The sequence below is a fragment of the Malus sylvestris genome, chromosome 15 (genome assembly GCF_916048215.2).
Source record: "Malus sylvestris chromosome 15, drMalSylv7.2, whole genome shotgun sequence".
Classification (NCBI taxonomy): Eukaryota; Viridiplantae; Streptophyta; class Magnoliopsida; order Rosales; family Rosaceae; genus Malus; species Malus sylvestris.
The window spans coordinates 16697499-16714058 of NC_062274.1; the positions used below are offsets into that span (position 1 = coordinate 16697499).

Genomic DNA, 16560 nt, shown 5'->3' on the forward strand with positions numbered 1-16560 from the left:
GCTAAGGATAGCTCCATGGCAGCATATCTGGCATAAACACAATTGTTGCTCCAGCACTTCCACTACCAGATCACCAAAATTCCTCGAGCGGCAAACAGTCATGCAGATGCTTTGGCTCGCCTCGCCTCAGCGGTGGAAGACAAGATTGGGAGAAAAATTCAGGTCGAATTGTTAGCAGCATCAAGCACCATGGCTGCGGAAGTGTGCAACTTACAACAGAGGGATAGTTGGATTACCCCGATTTATAGATTCCTTACTCATGGCACCCTTCCAAATGACAAAGTCCAAGCTAAGCAGATTCAATACAAGGCTACCCGTTACTTGATCATTAATGACTAACTCTACAAGCGAGGTTTTAACCTACCATATCTAAGATGCCTTACGTCCGCAGAGGCGGAAACTATCGTTCGGGAAATACATGAAGGAGTCTACAGAGATCATGCTGGATCTCGATCCCTAGGACACAAGGCTTTTCGCCAAGGATATTACTGGATAACACTCCACCAAAATGCCACCAGAATATCCCACTCATGTGATAAGTGTCAACGCTACGTAACTATTCCTCACTCCCCTCCCGAGCCGCTCACTCCTATGATTAGCCCTTGGCCTTTCGCCCAATGGGGACTTGATTTGATCGGTCCAATGCCTGTAGGGAAGGGCAATGTTCACTATGCAATCGTTGCAGTTGACTACTTCACAAAGTGGGGTAGAACCTTTAGCAACCATTACTGAGGCAAAAATAGAAGACTTTGTATGGAAGAACATCTTTTGCAGATTCGGCATTCCCAATGCGATAGTCACTGACAACGGGTGACAGTTTGACAATAATAAGTTCAGGATGTTCTGCTCTAAGTTTAACATCAACTTATGTTTTGCCTCCCCAGCTCATCCACAGTCTAATGGACAAGTTGAAGCCATCAAGAAAATAATCAAGCGAACTTTGAAAACCAACTTGGACAAGGCTAAAGGTTATTGGCCAGAATTTGTACCCTAAGTTCTTTGGTCATACCGCACTTCGTATCGGACATTAACAGGAGAAACCCCATCCTCACTTGCCTTTGGTACATAGGCAGTTGTCCTAGTTGAGCTTGAGCAAGCAACGTTCCCAGTCCAAAACTACGTGCAAAGTGAAAATGACAAACAACTTACCCTCAACTTAGATTTAGTTGAGGAACACAGAAACCAGGCTCACTTGAGGAATGTCGTCTACAAACAGCACATCTCTAACTACTATGACTTAAGGGTCAAACCTCATTCTTTCAAAGTGGGGGACTGGGTATTGAAGAAAAGATTACTCTGCGACAGAGTCCCGAGTGAAAGAACACTTGTCCAAACTGGGATCGACCGTTTGAAGTTGTTGGCATCAGTCGTCCTGGCTCCTACAAGCTTAAAAGATCCGATGGCAAGACCCTTGGCCGTCCATGGAACGCTGATCACTTGAAGTACTATTACAAGTAAACTCACATTGTACAAGTGTTAAGCTTCAGCCGTTCGACATCCTATGTAACGAAGACTATTTGGCATGAATTCAATAAAGAGGTGATTTAGACAACTCAGCCTAGTCCTCTTACATTCCTAGCAATGAAACACTCGGGTTCAAAGCTTCAACATGAATGCTTCCAACATGAAACAAAGTCTAAGTATATGTCAACAAGACTATATAAATAAACAACAGCTTCACGGTATAAACACTTGAATGTCTCTAGGTGTTATTGGATCTGGCATGTTACACAAGGCTTCAACTTTCGCTAGATTTGGTTCAATGCCTCGTTTGTTCACTATGTGCCCTAAGAACTGCCTAGATGATACACCAAATGCACATTTTACTGGGTTTAGTCGCATGCAATATCTTCTTAATACGTTGTGTTGTGTAGATGATCAATGTGTTGGCACCTTTCTTGGCTTTTGACGACCATATCGTCAATGTAAACCTCCATTGTATTTCCAATTTGATTTTTAAACATCTTGTTCACTAACCTTTGATAAGTCGAGCCAGCATTCTCGAGTCTGATAGGTATGACGGTGTAACAATACAACCCACGCTCAGTGATAAAAGCAGTTTTCTCTTGATCTTCAACAATAATAGAAATTTGGTTATAACTGGAATAAGCGTCTAAGAAAGACAACAATGCGTACCCGGCCTTAGCATCCACCGTCCAGTCAATTTTTGGAATTGGAAAACAATCTTTCCAGCATACCCTGTTCAAGTTGGTGTAATCCACACACACGCGCCATTTTCCTTTTTCTTTCTTGCCTACCACTACGACATTCGACTTCGAGGAGTCTATCAACTTCTGTACTAATAATCTGATTTCGCTTTGGTGCAAATCTCCTCTGCTTTTGTCGATGTGGAGGACAACTTGGATCCACATTCAGCTGGTAACATGCCACTTCCAGGTCAATTCCTGGCATGTCCCTATGGGACCATGCAAAAACATCAGTGTTGCTCCATATTAGATAGGATAGAGCCCACCCATATTCGTTTCGCAGGATTGGTTAGATCCAAAATCTTTTCCCTCAGTGGTTCTATAGTCGAGGGTTCTTGATCGTCACTTTTTTTATCCTATTGTGGTGGGTCCTCCACTAATTGCTATAATGGTTTATTCTCATGCAAGTCCGAGTTGCGTTGTACTTTCTTGGTTGTCTTGATGTTTGTTGCCATGCTGTAGCATTTTTTGGCCTCCAGCTAATCCCCTTTGATGTTGATTGTCGTTTAACCATCCATTAACAAACACCTCATTACTTGACATCTGGTTTACGCTTCCCCATCCATTCGATGGATCCAGTCAATTCCCATAATGGCATTATATGCACTTGGTGCGTCGATGATGACAAAAGTGACGAAAAGAGTCTTACCTGCTGTAGTGATGGGAAGAATCACGTCTCCAATGGGCCGGGCTTTAGTTCTTTCAAATGTATAGATGGGAGTTTGATTTGGCCTTATCTCTTTCTTGTTTAATTCCATCATTCTAAATGTGCTCCAAAATAAAACGTATGTGATGCTCCTCCCATCAATCATTATCCTTTTCACTCTTGAATTGGCAACGCATAGCATCATGACCAGTACGTCATTGTGGGGGAATTGAATTCCTTCAAGCTAATGGAGATGACTCTAAAATTCTCTAATTCTTTGGATACTTCAGGGGCTGATGTTATGTTATGCACGAGTCTAGACTTCTAGCTTCTTGTCTTTGCGACCAAGAGCGTGCTTCACGTCCCTTAGGAGGTTGGGGTCCACTATTGCTTTAAGTCATCTTTGAACGGTGATTTGCAGATCCCTCTGGCCGCTTCTAAGGCAAGTTCTGTCGGGGTATGTGGCTTGTATACCTTCACAATCTTGTCAATTTGTTCTCGCAAATCAACATCTTTTACCTTTTTTGATCATTTTCCCTTGTGTTTCTCTTCGCCCTGATTTTTCGTCACCTCAACACATTTGCTGAATTACGCGCTACTAGAGCTGCCCTTCTTATCTTCCTATTCTGTACACTATCTCTTGGTGCCAGTCACATCTTCCACTATGTTTCTCGCTTCAGCCTTCTTCAACTCCTCATCTACTGTCTTTTTTGTTTCATGCAATTCCCTTGTTAGCCTTCTAAATTGTTCCATGGCCAGATTGGGTTCACTATTTTGGGATTGAGATCTCCCATGCACCAATCGAGTCTTTGCATCTCCGGAAGGATTCAAAACTTCTTGTGCGGATCCAATCATATTTGTAGCTTGATTTTGTTTCGGTTCCCACAAATGGCGCCAAATGTTGAAGCGAAATTTCCTAAAAGAAGAAATACCTCCACAGATTTGTTGACCGCAATCCTCACGTTCGCCAAATCATTCGTTAAAGATGTCCCCGAATAGTCTTCCTTCGTAGCTTGCCTGGGCGAGGTACCTGCAAGAGATACTCCGATGCTCAAGTCAGTCAATTGATTTTCTATTCTCTGGTTTCTCTCAGGTTCTCCTTACGTCCCTTGTTCTTTGGCTCATCTCCCTATTTATGAGATTACATGATTGAGGATTAAATACCACGACATGTCCTCCTTTTCCACTTCCTTCGTGGTCCTCCAGCATATGATTGCATGCCTTAGGAACAAGTACCACGACCTGTCTTCCTCTCCCACTTCTCTTCCGTAGTGGGGGTAGTTATCTAGGCATGTTCCCCTTGTGTCTGTAGGGGTAGTTATCTAGACATGTTTCCCTTGCGTCTATATATTTCTTGTGGGCTTTCCTTATAATTTATCTTGCACAACACCTTCTCCTTGGACGATTAGTATTGGCTCATGAGTTCCGAATTTTATCCCCCCACAGTTTCTCAAAGGCCTTCATGTTTGAAGGCTTCTATTGCTGTCGAGATTTGATGCCGTATTAACAATTGTAGATACTACTAATAGCAAACTTCCAATGACAACAGAAAGCAGCACTAATGAATTTATTGTTAATGGTTACATATCCTACATTATCTATACAAATACTAGATACATATGCAGTGGTGTTAGCAATGGTGTAAGTAGTGGCACACTGCAGTTTTGGAAGCAACGGTGTAGTGCATTGTTATATATAACAAATACTTGTTACAAATCTTGCATTATTGCTTTTAATTTACTTTTGTGTTGTTAGCTAGGATGGAATTAGTGGTGTATGCTCTTATTATGTGATATGGTTGCGCAACTAGTCATAGTCAAGTAAGGTGTCACGTCTTTTAAGACCTAAGAATCTTCGCAATTCTGGAATGAATCAATGGACAAATTGGTTAAGGAGTCATTATCAATATCAATGTGATGTATCTCAAATTAAATGGTCTAGAGTAGTACCACAAAAATGGCGAAATATATTGAACTGTATAGCTCAAAATAAAGATTTATATAAAGATTTGTGTGATTTATATGAAAAAGATGAATTAATTCACTACGAAAAAAAAACAAAAATTGAAACGGATTTATTATTGAATCAAAAGGATAATTATAAAAAACAATATGGATATGATCTTTTAGCATATAAATCTATAAATTATGAAACTAAGAAGTACTCTTCAATTTATGGATCACCATTACAAGTAAAAACTAACCAAGATATTTTTTATAATTACAACACACATAAACAAAAATCATTTAATATGGTAGAAGATGATATTCGAGACATGGTTTGATTTAAACAGATTTAAGCATGGAGAACTTCGGGTCTCAACATGAGTATTACGCATTAAGAAACTTCAGGTTTCTATGGTACTTTTCTGAAACTTCGGGTTCGGAAATATGAACTTCAAGTTCATAATACATGCAAACAAACGTAATATATACAAAACTGTGCAAATAAATCTTCATGTCTAGAATTATAATTTAATTATTTGGCCTTAATGGCCAAAATTAAAAGTTGGGTGAAAAAATTTAAAACCCATAAGGCCTAAAAAAAAATAGGCAATACAATTGGTGGCCGAAGCTGGACCAATGCCCACATGGGCTTTAAAAAAAATAGAATCGGGAAGCCCAAACCCAAAAAATTAGGCTGGGGTCAATTCAGGCCGAGCAGTACAAGAAGTAGGCCTTGAATTGTGCAAGATCCAACAATCCAAAACGGCAGCGATCGTGTGTTTCGCTGTGTACTAAGACATCATAGCCCCACGAGCTGAGGTTATGCGGGCCAAGCCAAAGCAATGAGCCCAAAGGAATGAAAAAAAAACTGTTTTTTTTTTCAGGCTAGGAAGAACTAAGGCCCAATTGGGCTCGGGTGGACCAAGAAAACATCCCAACTGCTGTTGGGTGAGCTCACAGGAAGGGAAGACAAGCGCTGCCGCTTCTGGCAGTTATGTTCTGGGTCGGGACCATCAGAGAAAGTCAGGTTCCAACGGAGAGCCATGCATGAGTGATGGAAATGGTTACTTTTAACGCCGAAGAGCAAAAAACCCACGGATTCGAAATCGGGATTTCATCAACGATGACTGCAGGTCATTGGAGTTGGTTGTGGGGTCGTGCACAAGTCTAAGCCAAAAAAAGACATGGATGACGCCATGGGTGTCACATTCTGGGTTCAATGGAGGGCTGCAGGCCTTCTTGGCTTATGGCTTGTGGCTCGGCATAAGGGAACTCAGCTGCTCGTTGGATTTCCACCAAAACCCTAGCATATTTTTAATTTTTTAGTTTTTTCAATTCAATTAAATTCAATTGCATATAATAATTCATAGTAATATCACAATATCAATTCACATAATTCAACAAGATTATGAATATAATGCATACACAATTTATGTAGAATCTAGAATTCAAAAAACGTAAAGTTGGGTCATGCATTATGGTGAATGTTCATGCTATCAGGGCTGCAAAAATATCGAGATAAAAACCGTTGTTTTGGAAGAACCTGATTGCGTGATAATATTGGTGAACTGTTTTGATGCAAAAAATTATTCCTTCAATTTTGGCTTTCCATCTCCAAAGCTTGCATCACTTCAACATAAGAAAATAAATTGAATCAATAAAAGTATATGAATTCAAGAAAATCAAAATTTAATCAATTAAAATAATTGAAACGTAATACTCATCCAATTGAAGACGAATAAATTCTCTTTAGCACAGCGCGACGAACGTGCTGATAACATGTTATGGCCTATACTAAAGGGTGCGGCATAAAGAGAAAGAGAGTGGAGAATAGACTTGAGGAATTATGTGTTGATTCCCCAGTCTTTGTGCCTTTATTTATAGTAATAAAGAGGAGAAAAACTTGCTCTCTAAGTAATACAAAGTCTATTAGGAAAGATCTTCTAGATCCCAAAGGATTCCTAATCTATCTCTACTTGGGACTTACACAATCACAATATGTATTAGAACATATGTCACAACATAGTTCAAATTTAAATACTGATGTAGAGTTAGAAATCTACTAATTGTATTAGATTTAACTTTGGTAGTTTTTCCAACATAATTATTCATTCAATTTCAAATTCTACAGTAAGGCACAGACATAACTTTTAGTATCTTCTGTTAGGATGCTCATCTTGCGTTGACAGTTAGAGTTGGGTATTAGCATAAATAGTACATTGTAAGAGAAGAAAGGCAGTTGATGAATTGTATTGTTGTTCTGTTATACCTTCTCTTTGTACAATCATAGAAGATGTAGAGCAGAGTTCTAACATAGGTATCAGCCAGTTGTTTGTTCCTCTCAACAAGAGCTCTCAACCATGCCTCATGTGTGGCGTACTAAAGTTAGGTGAGTCTTGGAATAGTTTGAAGATTTCGCAACTAAGGTCATATCGTGAACCTCTAAGATATTATGATATCCTTAATGGTAAAGACATAAGGCCATCTCCAACCGAAGGCTCGACAGAGGCTCGTTTTAACCCTCTAGCCTCTAAGATATTAATATTTTAATGAACAGTACATGGCCATATTTGCCTCCATCTTCAACCGAGGGTCAAAGGGTCATAAGGCTCGTTTTAGCTCTATCACAAAAAACAGTCTCCAACCGAAGGTCGAAGAGCCATGGGCCAAACATAATTTATTATTTAAAAACTACAACTTAAATTCAAATCCAACAGTTAAGTGACGTCAGTTATAGGAAAAAAAATAGAATTTAAAAAAAAAAATGAAACAAATTTTGTGAAATAGAAGTTATAGGAAAAAATGGAATTTAAAAAAAATGTGAAACAAATTTTGAAAAATAGAAGTTATAGGGAAAAAAATAGAATTTAAAAAAAATATGAAACAAATTTTGTAAAATAGAAGTTATAGAAAAAAATTTGTAAATAAAAAAATTAAATAAAACTGTAAAAAAAAAAATATATATATATATATAATCAAAATTAACGGCTAGAATTCAAATTTTTGTTTAAGCATTCCTGTCGGATATAACCAACAAGAATATATTTATATTATATGAAATATATTCATGTCAGTTATATCCGACAGGATTGCTGGAATTTCTGGCCAGCCCTTTGGCCCTTTCAGATTCTATGGGGCTCACAAGGCCTCTAGCCTAACCCTCGGTTGGAGACGGTTTTCGGATTATTTTCGGCCTTTTGGCCCTCTGGACCCTTCGGTTGGAGATGGCCTAACCATTTGGGGATGTGCCTTGCGTGGGTTTGATAAGTAACCTACATCAACATAAAAAATAAGGCAAGCATCGTTTCGAGGATCAACGGGGTCGAATCCGCTCAGGATGCGTTGGGATTAGCCCAAATCATAGTACCTTTGAGGATCCTGAAAACGTCTTTAATATCAATTCAGTGAATGCGTGTAGGCGATGTGCTGCATTTTTACCAATAGATCAACAACGAAAGAGATGTCATGTCTAATGCAATGAGCTAAATACAACAAAGCGCAAAGTTGAACTCAAATATGGAACTTCGGATTCCATAACCTCTTCAAGGGTCTTCTTTGCATATAGCGTATGAAAGATTATAGATATGCTCAAAGGTAACACCTTCGGGGTGTAGTTCGACTGGTAGACCAGAATACTATTAGAACAACTCTTAAACTTCAGGTCAAGATATAAACGAATTTTCCTAAGATCTTTCTTTAATCTACTCATGTTATGGCATTTCAAAAATGAAAGCCACTTACTTTCAATCTTTTAGAACAAATTAGCTTTGTAAAGTAACAAGACAAGGATATTTCAAGAGGAAATACTATTGTTTGCTCTGCTCAGATAGTTCTGTTTAGATTAATCAATGTTTTAGTACACTTTGAAACCTGAGTTTTATATCTATTATCTTCAATTTAAACACTTCTAGAAAGTTATAGATACATTCATTAGTTCAAATTTAAATACTAATGCAGAGTAAGAAATCTACAAATTGTACTAGATTTCACTTTGGTAGTTTTTCCAACATAATTATTCATACAATTTCAAATTCTACAGTAATGCTCGGACATAATTTTTAGTATCTTCTGTTAGGATGCCAAGAGAAGAAAGGCAGTTAATGAATTGTATTGTTGTTCTGTTATACCTTCTTTTTGTACAATCAGCTAGTCGTTCGTTCCTCTCAATCCTTCTCTATTGTATAACGTGGTAAACATCATATAAGACCATGGAATCAAGAGTTTCCAATCTGAAAACCAAGTTCGATGGATTCAAGACTTCTCGGGCCAAATTTCGGAATGAATTCAGGACTACCCAGGATTTAATTCTTCTTCAATTGTAGTTGCTTATGGCGAAATATAGTGGTGAATCTTCTACAGCTGCACCGGTGCATCAGCCATTCATCAAGATGACATCTCCTATCTCCCTTGTGAAATTGAATCAAGTCATTCTCAAGCTTCAATCCTTCCACGAGGAAAAGATTCAGGCCCGAGAGAAAGCAGACGAGTTCTTCTCTCAGTTTCGTCAGAGATACAAGCCTAAGAGCTGTCCTTATTTGCGACCCACATTGAAGAAATTCAAGAAGGTTCGCAACAAATACCACAACGACAAGCAACGCGAAGCCTCTTACCAATTCTTGGCTTTCAATCATTACTACCAGCAACAAGGCTACTTCTTGATTCTACTTGCATTCTGGGTTTTGCATTCCTTGTATCTAATGTGCAAAAGTCGAATTTCACAGATCATGGGTACGAAATGGTTGATTCTATCAAAGAAAGATTCAAGTCTCCTAATTTTTCTATATCTGATGGAATTATTATAGATTTTCAGATCCGTTTCGACATGGGTTTCATTCTTGTTGCGAAACAGATGTTAATTCTAGCAGAAGTAGTTGGCGTTTGCTTGGGCCACAACATGTTCGACGAATTGCCGCACTCAACAAATACTTATGTTCTTTAATTTGGCTATCATATGCCGATTTCTGACTCGAGGGGTACACTTATTACTGGGCATTTTACTTCCAAATTTCAGGTCAAAGATGCTTACAATTCTACATTTCTTGTTTGTAATGGTGAATTTTTCAAACTGGTACCACGAATCCTTGGGACAAAATTGAACTGGTTGTTCATAATTTTGTGATAAAAAAAATGATGAATCCAAGATAATGGTAGTGGGTTTTGTGGGTTCCTATCAGTTTATGAAAGCATAGCCATCAATACTTAAGGATGAATGCCAAAAAGAATCGGTTGGAATGTATGCCCACCATGTGTTTGTTGGAATGCAGCAAACATTCAAAATTGTTTCTTTGGAGTTTGGCTTCCATGTGTCCATGTGTGACAAAGGCGGAACAACTATTCAAGGGCTCTTTAATTTGAAATCTTCAAGGGAAGTTGAAACCACTTCGGTGGAAACAAATGCTACTGCTCAACTGGTTGATGCACTGCAGATTTTAGGTGGTTTTTATAATGATGCAATTGTTGTTGTTGGTTTTGAATTCAACTACCTTATGGGAATTCGAGACAAGGGTGGAGGGTACTCAATCATATCTGAGTATAAGATGGTATTAAGGTTTGTTAGGACAAAAGTGGCAAATGATTTGATCATACAAGTTGGTGACTCCAACTTTTACTTGCACAAGTTTCCCATGGTCATGAGAAGTGGTTACTTGAATCAAATAGTATTCTAAAGAATTAGTGTAGGGAGAGATGCCAGCCCCAGAATCCAGTTAGACAATCTTCCAGGCGAAGCAAAAGTTTTCGAATTTGTAGTCAAGTTCTGTTATGGTTGGAAGGTTGATCTAACCGCTGCCAACATAGATCCGCTGTATTGCGCTGCACATTTCTTGGAAATGAGTGATGATTTTGAACAAGGAAATCTGATTTCCAAAACTTTGACTTTTTCGAGCTTTTTGATATTTTCTTCTTGGAAAGACACATTCCAGATTTTGAGAAGCTAAGAATCGATCTCTTTGTTCACTAAAAAGTTGAAAATGTCAAAATGGAGCACGGAAGCCATTGCTTGGATGGAAGAGAATGCTTTTAATTATGATATTCTTCTCTATAAGAGGAATTTATAGGTGTACAACCCTAACATAAAAGGAAAGAAAACTAATTACAAGTGATTACATGGGATTACATATCAATTAGGGATCCTACCTAAAATACAAAAGTCAACACTCCCCCTCAAGTTGGTGCATATATGTCGTTCATGCCCAACTTGTGTAAGAAACTTGAAAACTTGTGACTCGAAATAGCTTTCGTGAGGATATCTGCCAACTGATTTTCTGTTCTTATCGCCGGTACTTTAATTATTTTCCCTTCCAATTTTTCTTTGATGAAGAACCGATCAACTTCAACATGCTTTGTTCTATCATGTTGTACCGGATTATGTGCAATGTCACGAGTAGCTTTATTATCACAAAATAATTTCATGAGCTGATCATGTTGTATACCCAAATCGCTTAACAGAAGCTTAAGCCACAAAATTTCACAAATCCCCAAAGCCATACCTCTATATTTTGCTACTGCACTAGAACGGGCAACCACATTCTGTTTCTTACTTCTCCATGTAACCAAGTTACCCCCAACAAACGTAAAGTAACCTGATGTTAATCGTCTATCATCAATGGAACCTGCCCAGTCTGCATCAGTATAACCTTCAACACTAAAGTGATTATTCCTCTTAAACAAAATTCCTTTGCCCGGACTTCCCTTCAAATATCGCAATATTCTCATCACGGCATTCATATGTTGTTCTCCAAGATCATGCATGTATTGACTCACTACACTCAAGGCATAAGCAAGGTCCGGTCTTGTGTGTGCCAAATACATCAAACGGCCTACTAACCTTTGGTATCTTCCTTTGTCAACTGGTATTTGATTAGGATCAACACTAAGCTTCAATTCTTCTTCTAATGGTGTAGCTACTGGCTGACAAGCTGACATGCCAGTTTCGTGCAACAAATCAATAATATACTTCCTCTGAGACAAGAAAATTCAAGAACTGCTTCTCGACACCTCAATCCCTAAAAAATATTTCAGGGATCCAAGGTCCTTCATTTCAAATTCTGTAGACAGGTATCTTTGCAAGGCCGCACATTCTTCCGAATCATTACATGTTACCACCATATCGTCTACATACACAATAAGTGCAGTAAGCTTCCCATTCTGTCTTTTCAAGAACAAAGTATGATCAGAGTTACTTTGTCTGTAACCAAATGCTCTCATAGATTTTGTGAATCTTCCGAACCATGCTCGATGGGACTGCTTCAAGCCATACAAGGATTTCTTCAACCTGCACACTTTTCTTTTGTATTTATCTGGAGCATTACATCCCGGTGGAAGATCCATATAAATCTCTTCTGTCAAGTCTCCATGCAAGAAGGCGTTCTTTACATCGAACTGTTGTAAGGACTAATTAAGATTTGCAGCCAAGGACAACAAAACACGAACTGTGTTGATCTTGGCTACAGGTGCAAATGTATATGTGCAGTCGATTCCATATTTTTGAGTGTATCCTTTTGCTACCAGTCTTACCTTGAAACGATCCACCGTCCCATCTGCTTTGTATTTCACAGTATATACCCATTTGCATCCTACAGGTTTCTTGCCAGCTGGCAAATCTGTGATCTCCCAGGTAACATTCTTCTTCAAAGACTTCAACTTTTCATTCATTGCTACTTGCCAATGTGGATCAGTTAAAGCCTCATGCACACTGTTAGGAATAGATACAGTAGATAATTAATGCATAAACGACTTATTTGATTCTGACAGGTGACTGGTAGACACATAATTACTTAACGGGTATAACACATTAGACTCAGGGTTGGGCTTAATCACCGGATACCTAGTTTTACATTTAGGGTCGGCTTCATAAGTAAGTTTAGGAATACCTCAGTTGATGTGATCAGGGAGACGACGTGGTGGTGGTGCATCCGGGATCGAAGACGATTGATTATGGTTATTGGGACTCAAGATCGACTGTGAGGTAGCTGGCGACACAGGGTTGTCCGGTGGTGAGGAAACTGGCAGTGAGCTATCAGGCAGTGAGTTATCTAGCGATGTTGACTCGTCCCTTTCAAGGTTTTCAACATTGTTTCCATGTGAATGATCACCACTTGTCTCCAAGACATTACCACTTAATTCCAATTCATTCACATCATTATTTTCGTGTGAATGATCACCACTTATTTCCAAGACGTCACCACTTAAATCCAAATCATTCACTCTATCTATATCTGGAATAGTATAATTAAGAGTTTGAACTTCTTTCTAATTCTCCCCCTGAAATGAAGACTCGGGATTGGCAAAGTACATATCATTCTCATGAAACGCAACATCCATAGTGACAAACAACTTATTCGTCGGTGGGTGATAACAACGGTATCCTTTCTGCCTTGATGCATACCCCACAAACACACATCGTAAGGCTCGAGGTTCAAGCTTACTTCGCTGTTGTTTATGAAGATGAACGAAGGCCACACAACCAAACACATGAGGTGGAAGATTAGGGATTGCATGAGCATCAACATGTGAAGAAAGTGCCTGAAGGGGTGTCTGAAAATCAACCGATCGGGATGGAACACGATTAATGAGATACACAGCTGAGGTGAGAGCTTCTCCCCAATAGGATAACGGGAGACAAGCCTCAAGTAAAGAGGCACGAACAACCTCCAGAAGCTGACGGTTCTTGCGTTCGGCAACCCCATTTTGTTGTGGAGTGTATGGACATGTAGTTTGATGAACAATCCCATGATGATCAAGAAAGGCACGAAGTTCAGAGTTAACGTATTCGCCACCATTATCACTCTTGAGAACCTGCATTTGTGACTTATATTGTACTTGTATCATTTTGTAAAACTGTTGAAACAAAGAAGTAACTTCACATTTGGATTTCATCAAACAAACCCAAGTCATACATGTGCAGTCATCAATAAAAGTATCGAACCAATGAGCACTACCAAATGTAGCAGTTTTAGATGGACCCCAAATATCAGAATGAATTATCATAAATGGAACAGAACTTTTATTCAAACTGGATGGAAACGAAGCACAATGACTTTTAGCTAGTTCACAAACACCACATTTAAAACTAGAAACATCATGCTTAACAAATAGGCTAGGAAACAACCTCCGTAGATAGCCGAAAGAAGCATGTCCAAGTCGACGATGCCACAACCAAACCTCCGAAGCTTTATTCCTATCCCCCGGATTTCCGTCCATTGCAAGAGCTTGAGTCAACATTCGAGAACTGTTTGATGTCAGCTCCAAGTAGTAGAGCTTCCCTTTCCTAATACCATAACCAATCGTCTTGCAAGTCCGAATGTCCTTAAAAACACACAAAAAAAGCCAAAAAATCACAAGACAATGTAGGACGACAGTTATTTGAGCAACAGATAATAAATTATAGTCAAAAGAAGGCACAACAAGTATGGTATCAAGACTAAGGGTATCTGAAAGGGAGACGGTTCCTTCCCCAATAACAGGGGCAGGATTACCATTGACGACACTGACGACAGTTGTGGTGGAAACCTTTAAAGCCGTACCATTGATCACAAGTCATATGTTCAGTAGCACCAAAATCAATTATCCATGTATTATTCGTAACAGAGGTAGAAACCTTTAAAGCCGTACCATTGTTACCTGTATTAGTATAATCACAAGTCCAAACTGCCATTCCCAAGCAACTTCAATCAATACGTCACTCGGTGATTGATAAAGCCCAAATTTCCAAGCAAACCAAGCCCAAGAAGTGTCAATTTGCACGGGCTAACAAGAAGGATAGCCCAACAACAATTACAAATAATAATAATCTAAAAAAAAACCACAATTTTTCTTTGTCGTGTGGGCCTTAATCAAATAGCCCAATTTTTCTTTTTTCAACACCACTAATTCTGATTCCCCTTTTCCTTTTGCCCTTTTCTATTTGTTCTTTTTTCCTTTATTCTTTCCCTCCTTTCTACGTGGGCTGCTCCAGAAAGAACCTGCAAAACACGAGTGCAGAAACAAGGTGCAACTGTGCGAATGCAGGAACAAGGTCTAGATGCAAACGGGTTGGACTGCAGCAACGTAGGGCAACAGCGGCTACAAATTTGGGTTCAGATGTGGATGCAAGCGGGTTTGATCGAGGTCTGGTTTATGGTGTAGCGGGTCTGTGGGTCAGAAACTGCGGTTGTCCGGTGGTAGTCTGTGCAACAGTGCAACAAGAATGTGATGAGTAGCGGGCATGCAATCCTGGGTCAGTCGGACCTTAAGTCGGGTACGGCGCAACAACACAAGTCCGTTGGGTTGCAATCTGTGCAATCCTTCACGGCTTCAAATCAAATCAGAAAGTGAAACGATTTGATGAATTCGGGTCAGCAACAACGACGTCGCTCGTTGTTCGTTTCAAATTCACAGAGGGTAGCAATGACAACAGTCGCTCACTGATCGAGGTCGACGCACCACACACGGCTGAGCCGCAACAGTGCTATCACAGCTATGGGGTTTTTTTTTTTTCCTTTTTTCGACCTGGCTCTGATGCCAAGAAGAGAAAGCTTTTAATTATGATATTCTTCTCTATAAGAGGAACTTATAGGTGTACAACCCTAACATAAAAGGAAAGAAAACTAATTACAAGTGATTACATATCAATTAGGGATCCTACCTAAAATACAAAGTCAACAACTTGTACAAACCTTAATGCATTTAGTTCTGAAACTGATGAAGTACAGAGCTTCAATGTTCTGCCAAACAATGCAGAGAACTCGAGGTTTCAAGATGCAGCTGACATTTGGTGGTTTGAAGATGTCTTGTTCCTTCGAATAAATCATTTCATCGAAGTGATCCAAGCCTTAAATTGTAAAGGGATGAGAGCAGACATGATAGGATCATGTATAGCCCATTGGACTGCAAAAAGGCCCTCGCAAGTCACCTCAAGACTTGAAAGAATGCCCCCTAAGCATATGACACATTAGTTCCTAAGAGTTACAATCGAGTGTTTGGTTAAGGATATAGTAGATGGGGCAATTTGTTTGATACTGTTTGATGAGCCGATATTTTACTGTATATTTTACTCTAATTTTATTATTAGTTTTATTGATTAATTTGGTGAGATTTTGATACTTTGAACTATATTTCTAAAGTAGGATATTCAACTTCCTCTTGAGCATAAAGTAGTCAAGCAGACGAATTGTGGAGCAATTCTAATTGGAAGATGTTTGTGAGTGTGTTAAGATAATTGTATCAAAGTTTCAGGTTTTTCTACTGAACCGTTTGACCGTGGCAATGAAATAAAGGCCCAATGCGCAGCTTTTCCATATTGACGTTTTTGGACGTTTTGGACATTTTGGAGGTTAAGATGTCATATTTTGAAGAAGATTCCTTCTAATGATTTGTTGGGGGCGACTTAAGCTTTCAAAATAAACCTTTTGGGATCAAATCGGAGTTAATTTGGTTGGTCAAAAGTCTGATTTTCTGAGAAGTATGAATTTCAGTTCAAATAGGAAATCTTTTATTTGCTAGTTTATTATTTTATTATGTTTCATAGTTTTATTCTAAGACATTCTCTAGGTAGGGTTTTACTTTGTAGTAGCACAAATAAAGCTTCTTAGCTAAGAGGGGGAAAACACACGCATTATGGTTGGAGAATTACAGACTTTTTACCTACAAGGTGTTTTCAATCATTTTTCTAGGTAATGATATTTTCTTTAGTTTTTATTATGATTGTTCGTAACTAGTTCTTTTGCTAGGGCGAAGCCATGAGCCTTAGCATGAATATGTGATTTTATTAATTTCTTCTGAA

The 16560-nt window shown here is 38.9% G+C and overlaps 1 protein-coding gene and 1 pseudogene across 3 annotated transcripts; both read left to right on the forward strand.

Moving 5' to 3' along the window:
- The first annotated feature begins 8714 nt into the window (after positions 1-8714).
- On the forward strand, positions 8715-9982 carry LOC126601908 (uncharacterized). Of its 3 annotated transcripts, none has more exons than XM_050268676.1 (2): positions 8715-9527; positions 9602-9834. In XM_050268676.1, exons 1-2 carry the CDS (start codon positions 9128-9130, stop codon positions 9736-9738), a joined length of 537 nt encoding a protein of 178 aa, XP_050124633.1. In that variant the 5' UTR covers positions 8715-9127; the 3' UTR covers positions 9739-9834. The 3 variants fall into 3 exon arrangements, with proteins under 3 accessions (XP_050124633.1, XP_050124632.1, XP_050124634.1); XM_050268675.1 differs by having other exon boundaries at positions 8717-9527; positions 9610-9982; XM_050268677.1 differs by having other exon boundaries at positions 8717-9527; positions 9649-9982.
- Positions 9983-10030: 48 nt separating this feature from the next.
- Positions 10031-16081, forward strand: LOC126602727 (root phototropism protein 3-like; annotated as a pseudogene).
- Positions 16082-16560: the final 479 nt, after the last annotated feature.

Excerpts from the sequence above, each read along its gene's own strand:
- LOC126601908 (XM_050268675.1), top strand. The coding sequence starts at position 9,128 with ATGGCGAAATATAGTGGTGAATCTTCTACAGCTGCACCGGTGCATCAG. Across the intron at positions 9,528-9,609 it reads TCGAATTTCACAGATCATGG|ATCCGTTTCGACATGGGTTT; the intron begins GTACGAAATGGT and ends ATAGATTTTCAG.